Genomic DNA, 26,757 nt, shown 5'->3' with positions numbered 1-26,757 from the left:
AAGGCCTGGTTTGACCATTAACTGTGTGACTTCAGACAAGTCGCAAGTTCCCACCCTTCTCTGGGCCTCGGTTTTATTTCACAGAACACATTTGTACAAAGAGCAGCTGTGATCTGAGGTCCACTGAGGTGCCTTCCATACTGACTGGGTCACCCTCCGTGATGAGCACCAGCATGTGAAGCAGGGAGAAGAGCCAATAAGGGCTTGAGTAACTTACACTTAAAACTTTATTAGGGCAGAAAGGACTGGCTTGAGGGTTCAAGCCTATAGCAACTTCCCAAGGTCAGGATTAGACAGGGAAAGAGCCCTGGGGCCAGGGCTAGGACTCAAGGCCAGCACACTGTCCAACTCTGCCCGTTGAGTCCCAGCAAGTCTGGGGAGGCCTAAGGGCCTCAAGACCCTAAGACCCCACCTGGGGATCTGGGCTCCTTCATCTCCATGACAGGAACACAGGCACCATGGGGAGATGCCCCTGAGTTCCCCAAGACCAAGACGGAGGGCTCTTCCCTGAAGACCTTCCTGCGTATCATCTACCTCCACGATGGGAATGGCTGAAACCAGGACAAAGACAGCCCTGCAGAGCGCAAAGGGACCCAGCACAGCAGGGCTGAGGGGACGATGTCAGGGCCTCAGTTCATCCTTCCACTTTTGCAGGCTCTCATCCATGGCCCGGAGTGTGCATTCATCCTGCACCAACATAGATCGGTCCTATCCTCTCTCCCCACGCCCCCAGCTCAGGGAGGCCTTCCCTGCCCCCACCCTGCCCTTTACCTTCACAAAACAGAAGCGGATATAGTGGTCAAAGTGCTTCTGATGAGGCACGCTGTAGAAGATGGAGACTGGGATGGCCGCCAAGCCCTGGGGAGGAAGGGGCCCACACTTCAACACAACCCCAGCGTCTGGCATGTGTGGACCCTGGGGTGGGGAAGTGCATGGGGGTGTGGTGGGAGCAGAGAGGTTCCCATGATGCAGTGGGGGAAGGAAAACTGGCTTTAGGCAGTACCTCCCGGTGTTGTGCCAAGGGCAGAGGAAAAGAATCCCAGAGCATCATTCCACGTCCCTTCTTGTGTACGGAGGGGAGATGCAGGCCAAGAGAGGGGCCAGTCATGTGGCAGACAGGGCAGGGCCAGAGAAGCCGTGAACAGAATCACGGCTCTGAGCTGGGTGAACCCGAGTTAATGAGCCAGTTCTTCACTGTACAGATAGGAAGACCGAGGCCCTGAAAGGACAGCAATTCCTGCCAGCCCACACGGCATCTTTGTGCAAATCTACAACAGGCTCCCCATGCCTTGAAGAGGATAATACAACCTGTGCCAGGGGTCACAGTAGAGGCTGATCTGGATTCTGACCCGTCAGTCCCTTGGCCAGGCACCCTTGAGCAGAGCACAACCTGAGCAGTGCAAAACCTTACTCTCAGTCCTGGCAGAGCCTCCGCCCACCTTGTTCTTGATCATCCACGTGACGAAGCAGCTGTCATAGGGCTCATCCACAGCACCAGGCAAGTCAGGCATCTTGCTCTCTGGGGACAGAGACCATGCTGAGCCCTGGGAGGCCTCCAGCCCCCTTCACCCTGTCCAGCCTGGCCATTCCTACGCACTGAAGTCCGAGATGTCTGTGATAAGGAAGTAGCTGCCCTGGGGGATCACGGGCCTCAGGCCCACAGACTGTAGGCTGCGGATCATGCGGTCACGGTTGCGCTGCATGGCCTGTGGGAGCTGCACGAAGTAGCTGCTGGGCTGGCTGAAGTGCAGCTGCTCCCGCTCAAAGCTCTCAGCTACTGCAGCCTGGGGAGGGCGACGGACGAAGGGGTCAGGCGTTACCTGCACTTGTTTGTTGACCCTCCCCTCTCCCCACAAGGTGGGTTCCTCTGTCTCACCTGGGCTTGCGTGGGACAGTGAAAGACAGAGTTCTGGTGCACGGTGCGCAGGTGCTTCATGATACTGTCCGGACCCAGGACCCAGCCCACCTGGACCAGGAACACAGGTAGGGGGTGAAGGAGGATGGGAGAGGGTTGTTCCAAGCCCCAGAGGACTTAGGGTGCAGACAGATGAGATGGCAGGGAGAGGCCAAATCCCTTCTTAATTCCAAGGCCAGCCTGGCCTGCCAAAGTTCATGTTGTGTGTGTGTGGAGGGGTCACTCCCACCCTCCTCAACTCTCAACTCACCTTCCAGCCGGTGGCACTAAAGGTCTTGCCAGCGCTGCCAATGGTCAGGGTGCGTTCCCACATGCCTGGGAGGCTGGCTGCCCAAGACCAAAGAGAGCAGCTGCTGAGATGGAGGCGAGCGGGCAGGGGAGGGTGGTAGCTGTCCCCAGTGGGCACGTAGGCTCTCAACACTGTGGATTCTCCTGTGTGCTAAGCTATCTACAGATCAACCCTGGAAGGCAGGGCCAGCGTGCCCCGTTCTCACAGAGGCCGAGTCACTGCCTCAGGTCACACAACCTGTGTGGCTCCAGACCTCTGACCCTCATCACCAGGGCTGTGCTGACTCCTGGATTGGGCTCAAGGCCCCATCACCAACATTCTGGGGGATGGGGCCCCCAGCTGGCCTGGCTCACCTATGCTGATGTGCTGGTCCCCATCATAGACCAGCCACTGGTAGACCTCATCGGAGATGCACACCACGTCATGCTGCTGGCACAGGCTGGCCACCAGCTCCAGTTCTGCCCTGGAGAACACCTGTGGGGGCCGCCCCAAACAGGAAGGCCTGCTCAGAGAGATGAGAGGATGCCGCCCGGCCAGGTGCCAAGGGCTTTTCTCCCCCGTTCTATCGAATACCTGCCACACTGACCCTCTGAGGTTGGTGGTAAGGTGATAGAAATTATACATATATTGGTCCCTGTCCCCAGGTCCTGGCACCGAACCCCCCAAACCCTTGCAAGTTTCTAAGTGATAGTGAGCTAGAAGCATCTTTCATTCTAATGAGACTACTCTAGTTGGGCTCCTGGAAGGCTCCAGGATGGGAGCTGGTCACCAGAGACCAAGCCATGGTCAGCAGCAGCTTAGGATCTGCAGCCCCACCCTCCCACTCTTCCTACAGGAAGGCTCCCAGGCTGCCAGGAGGGTGACACACCCCAACTCCACAAGGACAGAGGCTCTTGAGTTTGGGGCCTTGCCCTGTGTATCTCTGTATCTGGGTGTTCATCTATATCCTTTATCAAATCCTTTCATAAACTGGTAAACCTAAGTCGGTTTGACCCAATTCTGTAAGATGCTCTAACAAATTAATAGAACCGGAGAGGGTCACCAGAACCTCAGGTTGATAGCTGACTAGTCAGAGGCACAAGTGACAACCTGGACTTGCAACTGGCATCTGAAGTGGTGGACAGCCTGTGAGATTGTGCCCCTAACTTGTGGGGTCTGATGCTATTTCTGGGTAGACAGGGTCAGAATCTAATTCAACTGACTTAAATTATAGGATACGTAACGGGTGTTGCACAATTGTTTCATGTGGGGAACCCTTCACCCCAACACATACCTGGTGTTAGAAGTGCTTTGAATGTGGTGACAGTGTGAGTAAAGGAACACAGGGGGAAGACTGGGTTTTCCTTTACATCGGTTCTGTCGTGCTCCCATTTTACAGATAAGCAAACACTCCAAGTGGGAAGTCCCAGTCCCAGGGTCATGGGGAGCGGTGGAGGCACCTAGCCCACTCTGTCACCCTAGCCCAGACTGGGGATTCCTGTGCCTGACTCTAGGACCTCTGCACCTTGGTCCTCAGAGCTCAGCACAGGTAGCCCTCCCACTCACAGATGGAGAAACTGAGGCCCAAGATGGCAGGCGGCAACCAAGTGTGGAGGTGAACCCAGTCTGGAGGGCTCCTGGGGGGAGGTCTCTCAGGTACCTTCCCAAGGGGGTTATTGGGTGTGTTGAGGATGAAGGCTTTGGTGCGAGACGTGAACTTGCTGGCCAGCTCCGTGGGGTCCAGCTGCCAGTTGCTGCTGGAATCCAGTTCCCCGTCCTGGGTGGGGCTCTGCAAGAATTGGTGGGGGGATGTGGCCATACTTACCCAACATCCAGCTCTAGGGATTTGGCCTCTCCCTGCCATCTCATCTGTCTGCACCCTAAGTCCTCTGGGGCTTGGGACAACCTTCCCCCATCCTCCTTCACTGCTTTCCTTCTTTCCCACTTCCCAGGTTCCAACACAACACACTCCTTGGACCCCTCTGCCCACCCATGCGCCACCCAGCATCCTCACCGGCTTCAGGGACACAAACACAGGGCGACCCCCTGCCATCAAGGTCATGGGCTCATAACAGTCAAAAAAGGGCTCGATGATGATGACCTGGTACAGGGGTCAGATTAGCTGGGGTCAGTACTGCTCAGCTCCCTCACCCCCACCCAGCCCAAGCCTTGCCCCTCACCTCATCCCCTTCATCCACTAGGGCCTGGAAGGCTGTGAACAGCGCCCCGTAGGCACCCACGGTCACCAGCACATTCTTAAGCGGGTCTATCTCTTGTCCCAGCAGCTTTCCAAAGAAATTTGCCAGGATCTTCGTCAGAGGTGGGTAGCCCTGCCAGGACAACAAGGGTCAGGTGCCTGGCTTAACCCAGGTCCACCCTCCTACACAGATGCATCCAGGCAATTCTAGGACCTTCCAGCAGCAGATCTAGGGCAAAAGTCAGCTCCTGCAGGATGAGTTCTTTCATTTCATCTGCCAGCACTTGCCATCAAGGCTATTTTGTGCCAGATCCAGCACCCAGGGCTGGGATTTGGTGGAGAACCAGACAAGAATGCGTGTCTTCACGGACCACAGTCCAATGCAGTGCCTCAAGTAGCAGCAACTCCACATTTTAAATACCTTTCTTACGTTTAAGCAGCACATTCATACCATCTGCTCCCCCCAGCAGCTTGCAAGAGAGGTATTATTTGATCCCCACCATTTGACAGGTGGAAAAGTAGAGACTCAGCAGAAAGGAAATGACTTGCCCAAGGTCATGTACAGTTGAGGTACAAGAACAGGACTTATGTTCCAGCTTTGGAAGCACCCCACTTTGAGAGGAAGGTTGGATCTGTATGCTTATTTTTTGAGGACATTTAAAAAGCACTCAAGGCTAAGCCAACTCACTGAAACCTAAGGTCTGGAACTTAAATAATTCACTAAACCAGATTTGACCACATAAAAATTAAAAATTTCTGTACAGCAAAATATACCATAAGCAAAGTTAAAAGCCAAAGAGAAAAACATTCCAACATAAAAAAAGAGTTTAAATGATGATTTAATAAAAAAATAAAAAAGAGGTTAAGATATTTAATATATAAAGAGCTCTTATAAAGCAACAAGATAAAGATATGCACCCAAGTAACAAAATGAGGTAGGTTATGAACAAAAAGTGCCAATGTCAATGCACATATGAAAATAATAATAATTGAAGAAAAGCAAATAAAAGCAACATTGTAATACTGCTATATAAGAATATAATATCAGTATTAACCAGTATTTTAAAAAATTGATAGTGCTCAGTTTGTAAGAGTGTGAGACAAATGGGTCCTTTCTTGCCAGCTCTGGACCAGTCTGTTGGTGGGAATGTGAACAGACTTTTCTTACTGGAGAGCAATTTGACAATATCCATCATATGTTTGAATGTTTACACTCTTTGATTCTCTAGTTTTACTCGTAGGGTTTTATCTGAGAGAAACAACTCATATGTGTACAAAGATGTACACACAGACACAGTCACTATGGCTTATTCATTGCTTATAATAGTGACATGTCCAAACCAGTGCATCAGGGCTGGTTAAATAAATCATTGCAAATCTAGGTGATGGAATATTATGCAGCCATTAAAAAACCCCAAGGCTATTCTGACATGGAAAGATGTCTATGACATGCTGTTTAGTGAAATAAGTAAGTTGCAGAACATTATGTGTAGTATGAGTCCATTTGTCTTTAAAAAACTCCCACAAATCGCACATGTAGGTGTATGTTGTGTGTGTGTGTATAAACATTTTTAAAAGGTGAAAGTTTAAAAGTCTAAACACTCTCAGCAAAGTAGCAAACCGTTGGCAGTGGTTCTCTCTGGGTGGGAGACTTGGAGGGAACTTCCCTCCAGGGAATTCTGATGCATATCAAAGTTTAAGAACCACTGTTCTACTCTAAGAGCTGGCAAATATTTACTATGTGACCCTTTATAGAAAGAAATTTGGATTTAGAGTCAATCAATCACTAGCTTCTGTTTCAGGCCTCAGTTAGTGTCACTTCCTCCAGGAAGCCTTTCTGGATCTCCCCAGATTTGATTCCCTTCGTCCTGCTCCCCAACCTCCTCCATCACAGCGTATTGTCATGCCTTTGTTTGGGGTTTTTGTCTGCCCTTCAGCAGGCCATGAGCTGCCCCAGGGCCTGGAATAGAGGAAGACCTGGTGAACACTCGACTAGGGCCAGCCCGAATCCCCGGGCTCTGCTCCAGGAACCCTGCCCCATGTGCCCCTTCTTCCCCCAGGGCTCCCTTAGAGGCCTGTGTCCGGGGTCCCACAAGGGCTAGAGACTCACAAATGCCTTGGTGTACTGGTTGAGCATGAAGTCCCTGCTGACGGCATGCTGAAACGCTTCCACAGCGAAGTCTGGGGGCGGGAAGTCGGGGAAGCCTTGGCCCAAGTTTACGACATCATACTCACTGGACAGTTTGATGAACTTCACCCTGAGCAACAAATGGCATGTCGGCACCAACCCATGCCTCCACGCTGACCTGGACACCCACCTGCATCCAAGGCAGGGGGCACTGGGCTCATGTAAGAAAAACTGGACAACTAGCTGAGCCCTGGCTTGAAGAGCTGGGTGAGGTCTTGACTGGTGTCATGCTTTGAGATTACATGGGCCGGACCCTGTGCCAACTGCGCATCTCAGCCAGAGGCTTTCACACTGACAAACTTTTCGACCATGACTCATAATAAACCATCACAAAGCCGGTAGAGCATAGACATGGAATCAACGTTTTCTTTCTGGCGTGACCTGCTGCTCTACTATTTCCTAGCCCAGGCCACTCTATTTTTCAGAAATGTTGGCTGAGACCCCCCAAAGTGGGTTTCATGACCCACTAGGGCATTTGTTGACACCACACTTGGCAGCGCCTGCCCACATAACCTTCCCCATGTGTGCGAGGCAGGTCCTACTCCGGAGTCACAAAGGGATGGAGATGGTGGGGCTCCCGGTTAGAACACAGCCCCCAGGCTTTGGCTCCGCATCTGTCTGAAGCAAGGCTTATGCTCTTGACCATCGCCCTGGACAGAAGAGGGCCCTATCAGCCCTGCCATCTGCCACCCCTGGCCCTCAACAACCTTTCCTCCGGCCCTGACTGGTGGCCATCTCTTCAGGGCAACTGAGAGGGAGGCTGAGAGGCTGCATGAGGAGAGGGGTACGTGGTTCCGGGCTGGGGGTGCGGGGGAGCTGGGCAGAGAAGTTAGGCCTGGCTGAGTTGAATTTGCATCACAATAACTATCATGTTTAAAGATCTGTGATTTTCTCCTCAGAGGTCCATAGTGCCTCTGAAGACACACAATTCCTGAGGCTCAGAGAGACCAGTAACCTGCCCAAAGTCACAAAGCAGCTAATGGCAGAATTGAGGTGCCCAACCAGGTGGTGGATGTTCCTTGGTAACTGGAACAAGGGAGCCAGGCTCAAACGCCCTCAAGAGCCTCACTGGCCCCCAGGTCGGGCCTATAGGATCCTGCTCTTTAAGCCACCACTCCGGGGTCAGCAGGAACCTGGGGCCTTCTTTCGCCCTGACGTTCATGGCCCTCATTCCTCCGGGCACTCCCTCCTGTCCTGGGCATCCTTCCAGGCCCGCTCTGCTCTGCCCTGCAGTTGCAGGAGATTTAGCCTCCCTGGCCTCAGTCTTCTCGTTGGTACAACGGGCATGTTGGATTTCCCGTGAGTCAGGAAAGAGTCTTTTGCATCATCCAACCTGCCTCCTTGTCATCTCCGCTGCTGAGCTGGACTTTACCTTCTCTGCAAAACAGGCCACAAGGCTGCCTAGCCTCCCTTGCCTAGAGGACAGAGGGTACCAGCCTGAGGGTCAGGACCTGGAGGCCCAACCTAGAGGGCAGCCAGACTCCAGGGGGCTTGTGGGTCTGGCTTCCCTGTTAAGCACCACGAGCATTGAGGAAGATGGAGGTGAACAATCTTCACAAGACACAAAGTGCTGAACATAAGGAGAGTCTGAGGGGGAAAAACAGCCCCTTGTTTTGTACAAACAACAGCTAACAATTTTTTTTTTTTAAAGTACAGGGGTGTCTGTATGCCTTTGGCCAAAGATGCGGGAAGAACAGGAAGGTCCTTAAATCCCTCTCACACATCTTATGAGGCCGTGTGAGCGACAATGGGTACATACTACTACTTTCATATTTAGAGCAAGTCAATAAAGAAACAACATTAACCTCAGCAGATGTCTGGTGAGGAGCCACCTCTATCTTACCAGCTTATTTTTATCTGTACAAAGTGTGAAATAAAATACTCCCTGGAAAGCCCTTAGCCCGGAGCCTGAGTGGCGGCCATTGCTACCGTGCAGTGTTTCACTGTGTCTTCCCGAGGCCCTGCAAGGTGGGTTTAATTATCTCCATTTTGCAGCGGGGGAGCCAAGGCTCACACCAGGTGTGTCACCAGCCCCAGTGCCACAGCCAAGCAGGATGAAGCTGAGATTCAAACCCAAACCTGCTGCTTCGGATCTTACTTCTCTGGGGCTGTGGCTGCAAGTCTCACAGTCTGAATCTTGCAGCCGTTCTGGGTGCCACTGAGTTACTCCAAACGCAGGGACCACCAGCCCTGCCCTGACCCCATGCCCAAGGGGGCACCCACATGCGTCTCAGTCCCTGGCTCACCAAGGGTTGTACTCGATCCTGTCCAGCCTTCGAGCCTGCAGCTGTTTGGCCATGGTGAGCTGGAGAGAGAGCAAGTGGAAAGGTCAACGTTTTGGAGGTACAGCAGTCTGCACCTGGCTTGGGAGGCAGCTATTTTCTAACCACAATCCCACCCCATCCATTCCCAGGAGGAGGTGGAGATCAGCGCCCCCAGATAGCAGGGTGAGTCCCAGCCTGTGTCCCCAACCTGTTCCTGCACCTGGCTCCTCCCCATTCCACCAGCCTCCCTTCCCACTTGCCAGCCCAGGCACAAGTCCTGAGATACAGACCAGCTTCAGCCAGGTTGGTTTGGCCCTGGAGGGGCTGGGGGCTGAGGAGGAGCAGGAGAAAGGGGCAGGGAAAGGTCATAGCAACAATCGCAGGGGCAGCTTCCATCTACAGAGGTCTTGCTAAGCTCTTCTGTTTACTTCTCAGAACAATGTGGCTGGGCCCACTTTACTGACGAGAAAATGACATTTTAGAAGAATATTTATCCATATGATATACTGTATCAGTAAAAAGGCTACAAAAAGTATGTATAGTATGATTGTGTTTTGTAAAAAATATACCCTAACACACATTTGTATAAACATACATTTTTTTCCTATGGCCATATATAAATAAAAAAAAAGTTTGGAAGGAAATATATCAAAATGTTAACAAAGGTTCTCTGAGTGGTGGAATTACAGGTGATTTAATTCACGTACGTGCTTCTCTGTTTTCAAGTTTTGTGTACAGAGATCATACCACATTTGATTGATCTGGACATGTGCCTTTTTCGCATTGTACTTTCCCTGAATTTGGGTGTGTCTTACAATCTATAGCATGAGTTTATTTGGCATTTTCCCCCCTTACTTTTATTGTCCATAAAAGATAAATACATCTTACAATTGACGGCACCATGGATTTGATGATACAAGGAATTATTTTTGAAGTGAGGATGCACCATATTAAAAAAAATAATAAAGTAAAAATGAGTTGGGGTTGGGAGGAGGAAGAGGGTAGAAGTCGGAGGGAAGTGCGAAGAGGATTGTGGAGACGGAATGAGAAGAGGGGTACAGGGGCACAGAGAGAGAACAAAGGAGTTGAATGAGTTTAGGAAAGAGATAATAATGGGGGACCCCAGAAACTTGGGGTGCTCAAAGGAATCACCTTCAAGTAAGTCACACAGTACTTGGATAAGCGAGGAAGCAGTGACTATTCTTGGGCTTATGCACAATGTATTCATCCAGCCAACATTTACTGAGCACCTACTGTGTACCTAACACTGGACTGGGCACAAAGGATGATAGGCAGGTAGTAGCACCAAGCAGACCATTCAGAAGCAGAGCTACAAGTTCTAGGTAAGAGGTGAGGGCAAGGGAGGGGTCCACTTTCAGGCTGCAGCCAGGGAAGGCTTCCTAAAAGAGGAGGCTCATGCACAGCTTTGATGCCAGGACACAGATCCTAGGCACCCCAGGTCATGCAGAAGGCAGTGCTAATGGGGTTAGAGCACTTACAGTCTGGTGCAAGGACCGGATGAGTGAAGCTTCAGCCTTCTTTCCCAGGAGGGGCCCCACCAGGTGCAAATAGATGGCTGCTGCATTCCTGAACATGCCTCTCAGAGCCTTGGGGCACTGCAGATTTCTCCTCCAGGGGCAGAGAAGAAGGGAAAAGAAAGCCCTGGCCAGAGAATGGCTCCAAGCCCAGGATTTGGGTCCCACACACACAGCTCTAGTAACAACAACAATAAGGGCTAATATTTATTGAGAGGTCACTATGTGCCAGGCACGGCAACAGCTACTTCATTGCATGATTACCCCTCAGTCCTCCAAACCACCCTGTGACCCCCTCCCCACCCTCTAATGAAAAAAAATGATCCAGGTGAAGGTCATGGATGGCCCCTAGCATCACCGGAAGGGTCAACCCCACAGCATGCTCTGACCCTGGAAACGCACACCGCCTGCAAATTATTCTTCTGTTAAAATCAAATCTAAATCAGATCATGCCTCTGGGTTACTAAAATACAAGGGACAGAGAATATGTTAAATGACACCACAGAGATGCAATCAACAAATTCAGTCTTATGGAACAAATGACTCTGTTTCTTCAACAAAAAAAGTACAAGGGGGGAAAATGTCCAAGGCCCTAAAAAGCTAAAGGAACCAAGAAAGTGTAGTACTGACATAAGGAGAGACATAAATCAATGGGATAGAATTGAGAGTCCAAAAATAAACTCTCACTTTAATGGTTAATTGCTATCTGACAAAGGTGTCGAGAGGAAAGAACAGTTTTTTTCAACAAATGGTGCAGGGACAATTCAATTTCCACATAAAAAAAAAAAAAAGAATTTGGACCCCCTACCTCACACCACACATAAAAATTAACTCAAAGTAGATCATAAATCTAAACATAAGAGCTAAAACTACAAAACTCCTAGAAGAAAAAAGGAGTAAAACTTTGTGTTCTTGAGTTAGAATACAGTTTCTTAGATAAAACACCAAAAGCATAAGCCAACAAAAGAAAAAAACAGATAAATTGGACTTCACCAAATTCAGAAATTTTTGTGCTTCAAAGGATACCATAAGAAAGTGAAAGACAAGCCATAGTATAGGAGAAAATATCTGCAAATCATAAATCTGAATTTCTCCAAAGAAAATATATAAATGCCCAATAAGCTCATGAAAAGGTGCTTAACATCGTTAGTCATTAGAGAAATGCCACATTAAGATACCACTTCACACCCACCAGGATGGCTGTAACAAATGAGAAAGTTACAAGTGTTCCACGGATATATGAAGTTTAGCAACTAGAAACTTAATTAAATGGCAAAATGAATTCCCTTTAAGGAACAAAACTCAAAGAAGTTTCCTATCACCACTTTCTTTCAACACTGTATTGAAAGTCCCAGCCAGAGTGACAAGAAAAATAAACCAGGTGTATAAGACCCAAAAGAAATAATACCATCACTATTTCCAAGGGATATGGTTGACTACACAAAATAATTTAAAACAAATATACAAATTAACTAAAGCTCAGCCAGATTACTAGATTTAAGATCAAAATGCAAAACTAAATTGCACAGCAAAAAAACAAAACGAAAAAACCCCAAAAACCAAAAACAGAAAAATGCTGTTTTCTTGCTTTGGCACCAACGGCTAGAGGGTACATTCAACATCCAATAATTCTGGGTACCCAGAAACAAAAACAAAAACAAGTAAGACAGGTAATTACAAGTGTTTGGAGGATGCTGAGAAATTGGAACCCTGGATATTGCTTCTGGGAATGTAATATGGTGCCGCTACTGTGGAACACAATTAGGACTTCCTCAAAATGTTACACGCAGAGTTGTCATATGACCCAGTAGTTCTGCTCCTAGGTATATACCCAAGAGAAATTAAAACATGTCTACACGGTAACTTGTACATGAGTGTTTATAGCAGCATTACGCCTAATAGCCAAAAAGTGGAAACCACCTCAATGTCCATCAATTGATGGGCATCAGTTGACAAACAAAATGTGGTGAATCCATATGAGGGAAAAATCATTCAGCAGTGAAAGGGAATGAAGTCCTGACATGCTACGACATGGATGAACCTTGCAAACATCATGCTAAGTAAAAGACACCAGTCACGGAAGACCACAAATTATTGGACTGTTTCTATGGCATAGGCAAACCCAGAGAGACAGAGCAGATCAGCAGTCGCCTGGGGCAGGTGGGGGGCTGGGTGGGAACGGGGCGTGATGCTAATGCCGTTGGGCTACCTTCCTCACGAATTAGATTGCGGAGATGATCGCACAGTGTGAAGATACTAGCACTGGTGAACAGTACACTTTAATGCTTGATTATACTTCAATATATTGAATTATATATTTCAATTAATTTGCTTTTTAAGCTGCCAAGGTTTAAACCTCTCTCTCCCCCACCCCCCCAAAAAGGCAGTGCTCTTGTGGAGGCCATGGGAATGCATTTCTCTAACTGCCAGGAGCCTGACTGAGGCGACAGCTGTGCTGGGAGATCCATCCCGCCGTTAGCAAAGGCCGAACTTCCACGGGCTGCTCCAGCCGGGGCCTGCAGGGCAGTGAACAGGGGGACACGGAGCTCTCAAGGACAGTGTGCTCTCACCCACTGGCCTTGCTGGAACCTTCTGAGAAATGCTCTGCAGTCTGAGGCTTTGCCTTCCAATCTTCCTTCCTTCCCCCTCTCCTCCAAGGGGGTCAGAACATTGCCCTGAAAAAGAAGTGAGTGTTTGGGGGCCAGCGGGGGCTGTTCTAGACTAAAGGAGGCTAAAGAGACACACTATGTGTGACCCTTCACTGGCTTCTGGATTGGTGATGACAAGAGCAGCAAAAGTTCACAAAAGATACCTGTGGGTCAACTGGACCGGCCAGAACAGGGCCTGTGTATCAGATGACAAGACTGAAGCAGGGGCCTCTTTCTTTGGTGTGATAACATGGGGTGGTTACATAAGGGGGTGGCATTCTTAGGAGGCACATTTGGGAGTTCCCAGGGGTGAAGGGTCAGGATGTCTGCAACTTGCTTTCAAAGACTCAGCAAAGAAGACATTTGTACACAAGGACAGGGCAGGGAAGAGAGACGTTAACAAATCCAGTGAAACGTGACCTAGCAGTGAGTCTGGGTGGTGGGCATATGTATAGCCAATGAAAAATTCTTCCACCTTTACTGTATGTCTCACTTCTTCAATATAAAAAGTTTTGAGACAAAGGAGGCACACCTATCAAACAGATGCAACATGGGGCCTCTCCTGCGATTCAAAGACACCAGCTCTACATGGCGCTGCCCTCCCATGCCGGGTGTCTGTTCTGGACAAGCACCCAGCAGAAACACGCACAGGGGCTTCCTCCTCAACCTCTCAGGAAGGCGTTGAATGTTTGGTAACTGACTGAGCAGAGTTCCAGCAGGGGAAAGAAACCTCCTGACCGCCATGACCCGAAGATGTGGGGCTGAGAGCCAGAGATGGACACAGACAGAGGCAGGAAGAGCACATGCACACTGGGTGCTGGGCAGGGGGAACCCCCACCCCTGCCCTGGGGAACCAGAGGGGCTACTTGGTTTGGAGCTGGCCACCCCATATACTCAAAATGGGCGGCTAGATGGACAGTGTCCCTGATAACTGCTCTCTGGCCTCTCTGGAACCCTGGGATGGGGTTCGGTGCAGCCCCGATGGATTTGTGCCCTGCTCAGGCTGGGCAGGGAGGGTTGGGCAGAGCATGGCATCCTTAGACATGTGTCTCAAGGGCAGTCCTCAGGGAGTGGGCTGTGGGGCCCTGGCTGGACTGCCCGAGTGAAGCGTCAGTCCAACCTGTACATACCCAGACATCAGGTGTGTGGGCTCCCGTGTGGCCCCCACGTTAGAGGCAAGTCTGATGGGTGAATGTGAACAGTGGTATTGCATGACGGGAAGGAATCATTAATTTTTTAGGTGTGCTAGTGGTATTGGGGGATTTCTAATAGTCCTTATATTTTAGAGATATATCCTAAATATTTACATGATATCTGGGATTTGCCTCAAAATATCCAATCCGAACGACCCGGATGGAGGAAGTGGGAAGTGGATGGGCTGGAAGTAAGACGGGCCGGGAACTGAGGCCTGGCGGGTCGGCATACTCTACTGGTTACTTCTGTATATATTTGAAGTGTTCCATCACCTCTGAGGCAGACGTCAGAGCCACAAATGTGGACGGAGCCTGGAGCCCCGATGATGGAGGAACCACCCTTTACTTCCGGACTTAGTTGATGAGAGAGGGGTATGGGAGAGGGAGGGGAAGCTGGATCTTGTTTAAGCTACTGTTATTTTGTTTTTTCTTTCATTTGCAGCAAATTAGGACAAACCCTGTTGATGCCCTCAGCCAAAAACCACCAGGAGCACAGGTGTGATGGCAAGTGGCAAGGAGAAGAATGCACGCCGGGGAACTGCGGAGCGTCTCAGTAAGAGGGTGTTAGAGTTCCTCAGAGGACGTGGACTTTGGTGGAATGATTGTGGGGTGAGCCCAAGGAAGCGGGACTTTGCCCAGGATTGGTACGGTCAGAAGCAAGGATAATTTTATGGTTGGATATAACAATAATCTTATTTACAGGGAGGGCAGGCTAGAGTGAGGCCAGGCTAGAGTGAGGCCAGGAGAGGGGGGTGCTTAGCTTTGTGTGGTTTTGACAACTGTCATGTTGCCTGTGTTGAGACACAATCACAGAGTGGCCTTGCTTTTTTCTCAGTTTATCGTGGTCACAGAGAGGCCTTGTCTGATACGGACGTCTGGCGAAATGATTCACGTTCAACAGAACGTAAGTCCTATCTGTGCGTGCCAGCACAGCTCCCAGATTCCAGAGGCTGTTTTACTCTTTTTCAATCCTCATACCTAAGAATAAAATTCAGTCTTTACCATGCACTACAAGGCCTTACTGGATTAGCAGTGAGGCCACATCTCCCGGTCATTTCCTGCCACCATTCCTTTTGCTTGCTGTCCCCAGCACATTTACCCTGTCTGCTAATTGTGCCACTATCTCCACTCTTTCTATAGCAACCTTTCTGCACAGGGCTGGAGTAACTATTTTAGGCTCTGCAGGACATAGGGTCTCTGTCATACCTTTTCAACTATACTGTTGGAGCTGGGAAGCAGCCTTAGACAACATGTCAATGGATAAATGGCTGAGTTCCGATAACTATATTTACAAATGCTGGTAGCAGACCAGATTTGGACCGTGGGTGCCCCTGGAGTTTTGGACTCTCAGACTTGTCTACACCGAGCCTCCAGCACTTGGCAGTTAGAGGTTTAGGTTTTCCTACCCGAGGGCTGGTCCCCCAGGGAGCTCCTGCTCTAAGTTGTGATTCTCTGTATTCGCTTGTCTGTCTCTCCAACTATGGAGGCAGCGGTTTGCCCTATGACCTCACCTCTCTAATGGATCTAAGAAGACATGTTGCTTTTTCAGTTTCTTCAGCTTTTTACTTGTTAGGAGAGAGTGTTGACTTCCGAGATCCTCATATTCATAACTGGAAATTCTAAGTCCAATATAACCTACCTAGTCACATAGCTTCAACACTACCAATATAACGTTCTACCTTCATTAAAAGGAGAAATGAAGGAAAGTAATTTATAACCCAATAATGTTTATCCTGGTATGTAAATGCTCAGGCTTGCCCATACTAGAAGATTCCACGAAGTAGATCACTGCTTGCACCTGCTTATAAGACGTAAGTTCAGCCTGACTGAGGCAGCTCTCTGGCTACTCCTCCCAACCCCCTCCCAGCCCAGCCTGTCCCCCCAAGGTCTTTCGGAGCACTTCAGAGCACTGACAATTAGCATCTGTCCAAAGGTGGGACATATCTTCCTGCTCCTCCACTGTCAGCTTCTCCAAAGCACCTTTTCTGGCCAGGCCCTGGCCCAGTGCTGAAACCACAGTGGGGACCAGGCCTGGCAGGGCCCTGCCGCACAGGCTCACAGCCCCGAGAGACACCCCACGGGCACTGTCTCCTTCATTCATTCAGCATGTGTTTCCTGACAAGTGCAAAAACGTGTGTTACGGTGTGACTTGTGTCCTTCGAAAGGCTATGTTGAGGCCCTAACGTCTAATGCCTGTGAATATGACCGTAAGTGGAAATAGGACCTTTGTAGATGAAATCAATTTAAGATGAAGTCATGGTGTATTAGAGTGGACCTTAATCCGAAATGACTGGTTCCCTATAAAAGAAGAGACACAGACATATGGGGAGAGCTCCATGTGCAGACAGAGGCAGAGACCGGAGTGACGGCCCGACGTGCCAAGGACTGCCATGGACCGTTGGCAACACCATAAGCTAAGAGAAAGGCATCGAACAGATTCTCCTCTACAGAATTCAGGGAAAGTCTGGCCCTGCTGACGTTGATTTTGGACTTGTGGTCTCCAGAACTGTCAAGAGAAAAAAAATGTGTTGTTTAGAACCACCCAGTTGGGAGCCAATACAATGTGCACTAGAGGGCGCTCTGGGCACCTGCCGTAGGGCTGGGGAGTTGGGGAGGCCTCCGCCTTCAAGCCGAGTCCCAAAGGAGGGGAAAGTGTGTCAGGCAGAGAGAACAGGCAAAGGCCCACGGGTGGAAGAGCGCTGGAAGATTCAGGAGCTGAGAAGTCAGTCTGGCCAGAGTTCACTAATTTCTCAGAATCAAAACCCAGTTCCCAGGGGAGCTCTACAGGCTAAGAAGCAGAACTCAGCACAACAAACGGCAGTGTTACCTTTATCAGAGGAGGGACATTCCCTGGTGTGTCACATCAGGAGGAGTGCTTCAGCTTCCCTCAGCTAGGGGGCGCGAGGCCCGTGGCCAGGTCTGAGCCCAGGGCTGGTCTTGGAGACACCTGTGCCAGCGGCATGTTCTAGGGAACAATTGCCCTGCACTCCCAGGATTGAGGGGCTTCTCGGGACATGGGATTTTCATTGACAGAACCGGGCCATCCTGGGCAAACGGGGATGGTTGGGCCTCTTTAGATTGGCCAAATGCGGGGTTGCCTGCCCAACAGCCTGCTGACTCATCCAGATGGACTTAATCTACAGGGACCCCCCTCCACTGCCTTCTGACAGCTTGATTCAAAATCGGATTCTCTCTCTGACAGCTTCACCCACATCACTCCACGCCTATCAATTCTGTCCTTTCTCCTAAAGGACTACGCTCCTTTGCCCTAAATTATGCCCTAATCATCTCACCGGATTACAGTGGCAGGAATAATATTGATATCGTCAGATCCAATCTGCGGAGTGCTCTCTCTGTTTCAGGCACTATGCTAAAGGTGACACACAGGTCCCTGGGCCGACCCTTTCACCAGCCCTGGGAGGCTGCCCCACTAAAAGGCAAGGGCACCAGTTACAATGACAAAACAATGAACACTCATGAGTTCCTGGGGGTCTGCACCACCCAGTGCCCACCCAGCACAGGGCACAAAGCCACATGGGGAAAGAGGGCCAGCTCGCGGCCCTCCCCACGCCTCTGCCAAGCTCAGCCCCTGCCTCCCTCTGGGCACTGCCAGCTCTCAGGAGAGATGGTGCATGGCACCTCGCCTGGCTCCACAGAAGGCAAGGAGAGCCTGCGTTGGATGAGGCTGTGCTTACCCAGGCCGCCGGCCTCGGGGCTGGGGCCTTCACTGCAGGGGCCTGCAGGGCAGGGGTGGTATGCGCACAGCGAGTCTGTATTCACCGCTCCCTTCTCGGGGCAGGCCTGTCTCTCTATGGCCCAACCCTGGGTGCCTCCCTGGGACCAGGTCCCCAATAGTCCCCCACGGACAGGATTAGAACACAGGCTCTGGTGTCACTCAGACCTTGGCTATGTGGCCTGAGACCAGCCTTTTCACCTCTCTGAATGTCAGTTTCCCTATAAAATGAATAAAAATAAAATAATCCATGGAAAGCACTTCCCTTAGTGCCTAGTAAAGGATCGATGTAGAGTGGGTACTTTATGAATACCACTGAATTAACATAAATGGCATGTGGGGCTGGATGTGTGTGAATTCACTCGTTTGCTGGCAGGGATGACTTCTCCATCAGGCCTCCTCAGAAGGCACAGCACCCAAGGGCCCACATTTTGAAGGGCTCGTGAAAATGGTTTGATTTTTATTTATTTTAAAATAAGAAAAAAAGAGAATAAATGGATGTATAAAAACAATCCAGCCTGGGTGATAATCATGCTTTATACCACACAGCTGTAAAATATAATTTGTATTTTTTTAATGGAGAAAGGGGCCCATGAAGGTAAATGAATAGGGCCCGCGAAAGTTATAATGTGAACTTGAGCATGTGCATACATCTCTGTTTGTGTCTGTAAGCGTGTGGTGTAGGGGGGGACAGTTTCCAGGAACTTGAAGGGGAGGGAGGAGCCATTGGAGGTCTGAGAGGCAGGGGCAGGAAGGGCACAGGTGGCCAAGTGAGCTGTGTTCACTCAGCACACTGCTGCCAGGTGTCAAGGCCATGCCCTGGGGGCTGAGACTTGTTGTCCCTGAAGCCACCAGCAGGGGGCGCACAGACACAGCCCTGTCCAGACTTGGGGCTAGCTAGCCCCAGAGCTCCACATATGTGGGCACAGGGTAACATCTGTGTTTCAGGAGGGGACCGTGGCCTCACTTCATAGAGGAGGCTCACTGTGAGGTGGGTCCCACTGACTGGGCAGACCCAGGGACATCCACAAGGACCTCATTCATAGGAACCAGGGGGCTCTCACCAGGGACTCATTCGATTCATTATACAGAGCCACCTGGGTCCTCTGCTGGGCCTTTCCCAGGCCACACCCCTCCCTCATCTTCTACGAAGTTTTCCCTGGTCAACTCCTCTGTAGCCTTGAGTTCTGTCCTCAGGGTAATGACTACGGCCTCTCAGTAATTGCACAGTTTCTCTGTGCCAGGCAGCCTGCCAAGCACCTTACAGGTTCTATCACTTTAAATCCTATGAGAAAAGTTCCAAGCTTATACAAAGGATCCTTACAAATTAATAACAAAAGACCAACACCTGGAATAAGAAAAGAAAAAGTGGACAAAAGACAAATTCACAAAAAAGCAAAATAGTCAATAAACTTGAAAAGATCCTGAACTTTATACTGATAACTAATGAAAACTAAAAGGAAACACTACTGTCTGCCTCTCAGATAGGTAGAGAATAAGGAGACTGAGACTCACCAATTTGATACTACAAGGCACTAAAAGGTCATAATCAACAATTTGGAAAACACCAGGTTAGAGTGCTCATTGATGTAATTAATTTGTGGATAGCAATTTAATTATAGTAACATATTATTCATTGGCCCAACACTTCCTCTTTGAAATTTATCTCTCAGCAACATCCACATATATACACAAAGAGGTATACCCCTGGATTATTAGTGCAGCATTGTATGAGAGAAAAACACTGGAGACAATCTGATGTCCATCAACTGGGGGCTGGTTCAATATGTCATGATTCACCCACATGATGGAATATTGCGCAGCTGCTGAAGGAGTGAGATCACCCTTAGCATTCTGACATGGGAGGATATTCAGGGTCCATAAAAATGCCAGGTTGTTATCAAAGCTTTCTACACAGCTACAGTAACCAATACAGTGTGGTACTGGCATAGGGACAGACATACAGACCAACTGAATAGAAGAGGGAGCCCAGAAATAACCCCAAATATCTATGGCCAACTGATTTTTGACAAGGACGCCAAAATAATTCAGTGGAGGAAAACATAGCCTTTTCAACCAGTGGTGCTGGGGCAGCAGGATCGCCACATGCAGAAGAATGAAGTCGGACCTTTATCTCACTCCATCTACAAAAACTAACTCAAAATGAATCCATGGACTTACCATATTCTTGATAATGTCCTTTGATGCACAAAAGTTTTTAATTTTTATGAAGTCCAAAGATTTACCTTAATACCTAGTAATTTCACTCATAGGTATCAACTGAAAAGAAATGGAACGTATGTCCACACAGAAACTTATACCCGAGTGTTAATAACAGCATTACTCATAGTTGTCAAAAGGTAGAAACCACCCACACATGCATCAAGTGAATGGGTAAATTGTGGTATATCCATACCAGGGAATATTAGCCATAAAAAGGAACAGACACACTGATACACGCTACAACTCTATGAAAAGATTATACTGAGTGAAAGCCAGACACAAGAGGTCACATATTATATGATTCCTGTCATCATAGCACAGGCAAATCCGTGGAGTGGGAAGGCAGATTAGTAGTTACCAGGGAATGGGAGGTAGAAACGGGGAGTGATTATTTGCTGTGTATGAGTGTTTTTCTGGGAGAATGAAAAACTTTTGAGACTACAGAAAAGTGGTGTCTGTCACTGTGAATACACTAAATGCCACTGACATGTACACTTTAATTGTATGTTATGTGAATTTCACCTCAATTTTAATAATGTATTGCAATGAAAAAGGCTGGTAGAAGAACAATATAACTCCATTTACCGTTTTTTGAATCAGAGAGAGACAGGTACTATGTGGTGGTATGTACATATACAAACACATATATGTGCATATACATGCAGCCTCACTTCCCACTGTAGTGTGGGACTATAGTAATGGTTGTGTAAGCTGAAATCATGCAAAGATAATTTAGTAATTCATGGGAAAGATCATGATTGCTTACGTTTAAAGCTGGCTGTCAAAACATTAAAAACTTATTATGGTTTGTTATAAGTGTATAGGGAAATGAAAAAAATGGCAAAATTAATAATAATTTAATATTTATTAATTTAATTTAATTTAATTTAGAAACATTGAAAATTAAGGGTTTTTCTTTATTTATTAATTTGTCTATTAAAAATGTGACAATAAATCTGGGGAAAAAATTATCAAGAGTCATTAGGACAGTGCTTGCCACCTTCTAGTCACATAACTTAGGATATGGAATGAAGTCTTTTCTATGCATTGATGAATCAGCATATTCCTTTCTAAGTTTAGATCACCTTTGAACATTTCATCCCTTGTGCTTTCAAAGTGGTGAAATATTTCTGGGGGTTCCTTCAATGTGATGTTTTTGCTGGCATCTCTTCCCCTTGGACATCTTCATCCTTTTTGCCAGAACCACGTCAGTCATCCCTGTCGATCAATTTGCCTTCACTAAGTTCCTCTGGTTGCACATCTAGTCTTTCTGGGACAGCAAATAGCTGTGGTGTCAATGTTCCCACAGCCAACTATTTCTTTTATCACTTTTATTTATGTTTGATTCACATCTAATTTCCACTGATTTTACTCTGCATTTCTTTGTTGCACGTTCATCTCTACTGGGCAATTCCCTCTTTCGATGAACCATTTTGAAAAATGTCACATTGATTTGTCACTGGGAGACGGGAGGCAACACAACTCCATGCTTTGCTGTGTGTGAACTGAATAGCATGCATGGGCACCAGTCAATGACAGGCTTTGACAGAAGTCACTGATCATTTTTTGCACAACTGTTATTTACATAGCAGTCTGTGAACTCAGCTAGCAGCCAAGCTCATATGTTATGCAATTACTCATAGTTAATATAACGTGGCAACTGAAATTTGAACCGTGTTTTTGAGGGACTGGTGTTATTGAACTAAACTGTGGTACCTGAAACTGCACAGCACACTGCAAAGCAAGGAATGCTTGATCATGTACATGTTTGTACATTAGATGGTTCCAGGGACACCACTAAGTTACTAACAGTGGCTTTCTCTGGAATTGGGTTGGGGTCTTATAAACTTCCATAAGTTTGATTTAAAAAAAAATCAAACTGTGAAGCTCTGGAGTCAGACCTCGGACTGAAGCAATTTACTAGCTGGATGACTTCTGACAAATTACTAAACCTCTCAGAGAATCATAGAGAAATGAGAATGATAGTACCTGCCTCACAGGGTTGCAGTGGTGAGTCAATGATAACACATGAAAGTCACTTAGCAGGGCACCCAGCAAAGAGTCTGCTCCACACATGCCATCATTATGGTTATCACTTTAAACTCGGTCAGAAAAGGGCTGCAATGCAGGTGGCTCAGATGCCATGGCACACTTGGTTGGCCACCCATGCCTGGAGAGCTGTTCAGACTTGCACTAAATGACACCTTCGAGCGCAGCTTCCCAGGCCTCTAAGATCTCAGCTTCCTTGCTGCCAGGCCAGGGGCCAATGGTCAGTATCCTCCCCACCATACAAGCCTCATCAGCTCGGGCAGCTACTGGCCACCTTCCTGGCCAGGAGGCACCACGACTAGTGACCAGCAGGTTGATGACTCTTAGGGAAATGCCCCTGGCTAACACTCTGGTGGCTGGCGTCACTTACACCTCCGGGTGGACCAGCCCTGCAAGCAGCCTGTGTTGATACGAGACAAAGTCCAAAGCCTCCTTAGCCTGGCCTTTGGAGCTGGCCTGAATCCAGACTCTGCAGTTGCCATGTTCTCTCCTCCCTGAACATATAAATCTTTTGCTTCTGAACAGATGTGGCCCACCTTTGCTCAAGCTGTGCCCCTGTCTGCCATGTCCTCCCATCCAATCCCCTTGGCAGGGTCTGGCCCCAGCTCTGCCTTCATTTTGAAGCCTTTTGTGTCCATCCAGGACCCTCCTCTCAATTCAAGAGCGCCTACTCTGCACCTGACCCCTCTGCTAAATTCTCTATTCTTCACAACGGCCTACTAGGAAGGCATTATCTCCATATTTTGTTCAAGAAGAGAACAAACAAACCCTGGTTTGCCTATTTCCAAAGTCCAAACTTTTCTCCCAAAAATCTCGCTTTGAGGAGGTGGGTGCTACCACCTCCATCAGCTAACCTGCGGGAGACCACCAGTCCTTGGGGGCAGGAGCCAGGCCTTGTCCAGCTTTCACCCCGTATGGCAGTTTGCAGGGGCAGGCAAAGGGATTTGGGCTTTGGAGGCTGGCCCAATATCACCTAAGTCAATTTTGTGCAGTAAGGACGTTTGGTTTTAGTGTTTCTCAGTGGCAGCACACTTGGTATTTGGGGTGAGTCAGCTCATTTTTAGGCAGATCTATCTGGTACCTAGAAGGATATTTAACATCCCTGGGTTCAAAATCCCCAGTTACTGAGAAAACACAAACCATGGCACTCCCGGAGAAGGAGCCTGGTGAGAGGGGAACCATGCCCAGGCAAGACCAGTCTGTTACATGAACCACAGTAGAGAACACCTTGGGCTTGGGCTTGGATAAAATGGTCCCGGCTGCATTCTGCACTAGCTATGGGACTGTGGTCAGGCCATACATAGCCTCTCTAGACTCAGCTTCATGGGAATAATGCTGCTGTAAATCATCCACAAAAGGCATTTAGCACAGGTCCTGGTCTCCAGTAATCTGTCAATGACAAGACGCTAACATTTAAACCTTTAAGATTTTCCATAAAAATCAGTTAACCAAAGCAGGACAATAAAGTCTCTCGCAGGATAATGAAAGATTTTTCATTTAAAAACACAGAATCCCTGTAAGACAAGTGTTTCGAGAAAGCTTGTCGAGTCAGTGGTTCTGCCTCAAGGGACGTAACAAACCGGTCTGGGAGATCTAACACACACCGAGTTACACAGTTTCCCTTGGCTTTGGAATTAGAAAAGGAGAGCAAAATGACTTCTGGAGCCTAGACTGCAGGTTCCTGGGCCAGAGGGGTTGGTGCGTGGGAACCCTGAGGGAGACACACAGGAGGCAGCCCGCTCCTTAGTCATCATGGCCCAGGATCCAGATACAAAATCAAAATCCCACTCCATGGGCAGTTTTATTACACATGAGAGAAAAATATATAAATGTACACTGGCAGGAACATAAGAGTCACCTAAGTTCTACAGGGGGAGAAACTGAGGGTCAGAGAGGGAAAATAACTTACCCAAAGTCAGAGTTCCAGAAAAGCACATAAGAACCCCAACTGTAAATCCAAGGCGTGTATCACTGTCCAGAAATTAGGGAGTGGGATGAGCGTTTGGGAAATTTCTCAGGTTGCTGGCAGTGCCATCTAGGAGTGGGAAGTGGCAGACTGTTGGGCAGAAGTGACAGTGATTCTTCTCTGGCTGCAGCTGGATGACTTGTGCTAGCAGCACACAGAAGGCAGGGAGGGGGGGGTCACGCCCAGCTAGATGCCCCACCTGAGAACCCAGGTGACCACTGACTGCCCGGAAGAGAGAAAGGAGCTTCCTGAGCTGACACCTTTATTCACGTGGGCAGACTTTCTGTGTCAGCAAGTTGGCTGCCACTCTGGACTTGAATGAAGGGGCGGGGCATCAATGAAGGGCGTCCTCATTGCTATTAACTCTCCTGTGTTCCTTTGTCCCCCCCATCTGGATTATAAATTCAGGGAATCCTACTCTTCAGAGAAGCAGGCTAAATGTGGAGTGGAGGGTGGGAAACCACAGAGGTTGCCTTGAGGAGGAAGGAGTGATTCATGTAAAAGCCGAATTCAACATTTCTAACCTGCATGGGCACTGATCATAAGAGTTATGTTCAGGTCTGAGCGTGTCTCTGCTTGAGTCTCAGGCTTCATCATTTTTCTTTCCAGACATCCTATGCATCTTTCAGTCGCAGAGAAGTCACCTCCTCTGAGAAGCCCTCTCTGACTTCACCAGGCTAAGCTAGGTGTTCCCAAGGAGCGCCTGCCCACCACAGTGCCCATCGCAGATGCTAACTGTTGGCTTCTTTGTTGCCCCCACTAGACTCCAAGGACGAGAACTGCGTGTCTGTCCTATTTTCCAGTAGATCCTTAGCCTCTGGCACCTCAACTAGCAAACGGTAGGTCCCCCAAAGCATTAGTGTCCATGATCCCGAAGGCTGAGGGAGAGATGGAGGAGCTCAACCACCTCTCCCAAGTTGGGAGTGTGGCGTTGGGGAGACCCCCTTTGGGCAACTTTCTCAACTCTGTGATTCACTGGCTGATCTGTAAAATGGGGCTAGTCTGCATGTAAAGTACAAAGGACAGAGGGAGCGCCAGTGTCAGCTACTGTGGTCATGGTTGTTAGCTCTACAGATGGGGACACTTAGGCTCAGGGAAGGACATGACAGGTTCGCAGTCTCAAGGCTGGAAAGGGGGTGAGCCTTGGCCTCCAGTCTAAGCTCTGGTCTCCAATGTTTGCCTCTCTCCATTCTACACTTGCAGTCAGTAAACAGCCAATAAACAGCTACTGGATGCCTGCTATGTGCCAGACCCCAACCTGGGTGCGGTATGGTTGATAATGAAAAGCTGCTCAGTAGGGAGTGGGATGAGCAAGAATGTAGTTTTGGTGTAAAATCCTCCAGGGCTCAAATTCCAGATTCTCCACTTACCGGCTAAGATATTACTGAAATCTCTAATCTCTGAGCCTATTTCCTCCTCTAATAACAGTGAAAAGTAAGACCTCCCAGCAGGAGAGCTGAAACCAGACACTGGTTTAACATTTGACAGCTGGGAGCCTTATCATCCTGTTTAAAAAATAACCAACCTGTGCACATAGCAGTAATTGCCCACTGCGGGGGGAGTGGGGGCGGGGGGTGCAAAGGCTCGCAAATAGGACAGACACACAGTTCTTGCCCTTGGGGTCTAGTGGGGGCAACAAACAAGCCAGCAGTTTAGCATCTGCGATGAACGCTGTGGTGGGCAGGTGCTCCCCGGATCCCTCCAAGATCACAGTTCTGTCCGTTGCCCATTGCCGTGGCCCCAGGATCATAGTTCTCCTGTCGAGGTCACCACAGGTAACAACTTCTTGGGTGTCTTGGCAGGCGGCTGGTGCGCACACCCGCAGACACTCACACCCCTACACACGTTCTTTTACACAATCTGTAGCGCCGATCCACGCTGTTCTTGTTGGTATTTTTTCATCTAAGCTGCCTTGGAAGTCGTCCCATATTAGTGCATATTAAGCTTCTTTTTCTTAGCGGTTGCATAGTATTCCACTGTACAAGTTATTCGCTAATGAAGTTGCCTTTAGTATTACCAGTCTGGGAACTGCTAGCGCTCAGGGTCTACGGACCTATAGAGCTAGAGTCCGGGACGGGGTTACAGCCCCAACCCTACCCAGAATTCGCCCAGTTATCTTGGGCTCCATCTTCCCCTGCCCCCGGTATGATCTAGGGGATGGGGTAGGAGGGTGGATGCAGAAGGACCAACCTGGCGGGTGTCAGGGTCCGAGGGTCCGAGAGGCAGCGAGAAGCTCGCAGAATTTATTCCCGCGGCAGCTGTTGGCCGAGTTAATCTTTAAACGCATCCAGTGCGCTACACGAGCAGCACTAAACGCAGCGAACACTCTGGCACAACCAAGCCACGCACCGGTTAGCAGGCCCTCCGGCCTTGGTACCCTACCTCGAGGCAGCGATGCTGAACTCGCTACTCACCCCCTCCTCCGCAGCTTCAGAGCTCGACCCCAAGAGTGCCCCGAAGGTTACAGTCGTCCCGGTCCCTTTAAGAGGGCTGAGCCCGGGCATCGCTACTTCCGCCCCAAAGCCACACTGCACCGCCGGGCAGAGGAGTGGTGTAGGCGTGGAGAAAGTTCCCCTAA

General features: G+C 48.9%; 1 protein-coding gene across 14 annotated transcripts; it reads right to left on the bottom strand.

The window, feature by feature from the left end:
- Nucleotides 1-204: 204 nt before the first annotated feature.
- On the bottom strand, nt 205-26,756 carry KYAT1 (kynurenine aminotransferase 1). Of its 14 annotated transcripts, none has more exons than XM_073223378.1 (15): nt 26,370-26,697; nt 24,123-24,248; nt 10,332-13,042; nt 8,815-8,873; nt 6,491-6,638; nt 4,364-4,513; nt 4,198-4,284; nt 3,844-3,972; nt 2,558-2,678; nt 2,166-2,242; nt 1,877-1,966; nt 1,598-1,784; nt 1,440-1,519; nt 772-858; nt 205-687 (listed from the first exon to the last, which is right to left on the bottom strand). In XM_073223378.1, the coding sequence occupies exons 3-15, from the start codon at nt 10,425-10,427 to the stop codon at nt 622-624; spliced, it is 1,377 nt and encodes a 458-aa protein (XP_073079479.1). In that variant the 5' UTR covers nt 10,428-13,042; nt 24,123-24,248; nt 26,370-26,697; the 3' UTR covers nt 205-621. The 14 variants fall into 14 exon arrangements, with proteins under 14 accessions (XP_073079479.1, XP_017513782.3, XP_073079481.1 ...); XM_017658293.3 differs by lacking the exon at nt 24,123-24,248 and having other exon boundaries at nt 10,332-10,545; nt 12,938-13,042; XM_073223380.1 differs by lacking the exon at nt 26,370-26,697 and having other exon boundaries at nt 10,332-10,545; nt 12,938-13,042; nt 24,123-24,323.
- Nucleotide 26,757: the final 1 nt, after the last annotated feature.

This window comes from Manis javanica, chromosome 2 (assembly GCF_040802235.1).
Source record: "Manis javanica isolate MJ-LG chromosome 2, MJ_LKY, whole genome shotgun sequence".
NCBI classification, from domain to species: domain Eukaryota; kingdom Metazoa; phylum Chordata; class Mammalia; order Pholidota; family Manidae; genus Manis; species Manis javanica.
The sequence above is the reverse complement of the archived record's forward strand: the minus strand, read 5'-3'. Positions and strand labels throughout refer to the sequence as shown.

What these genes read in the sequence shown, in the direction of transcription:
- KYAT1 (XM_017658291.3), bottom strand. Translation starts at nt 26,683, where the DNA reads ATGCCCGGGCTCAGCCCTCTTAAAGGGACCGGGACGACTGTAACCTTC. An exon ending in TGTTTGTGTCCCTGAAGCCG is followed by an intron (nt 3,973 to 4,197) that starts GTGAGGATGCTG and finishes CAATTCTTGCAG; the next exon opens with AGCCCCACCCAGGACGGGGA. An exon ending in TTAGTGCCACCGGCTGGAAG is followed by an intron (nt 1,967 to 2,165) that starts GTGAGTTGAGAG and finishes TTCCTGGTCCAG; the next exon opens with GTGGGCTGGGTCCTGGGTCC.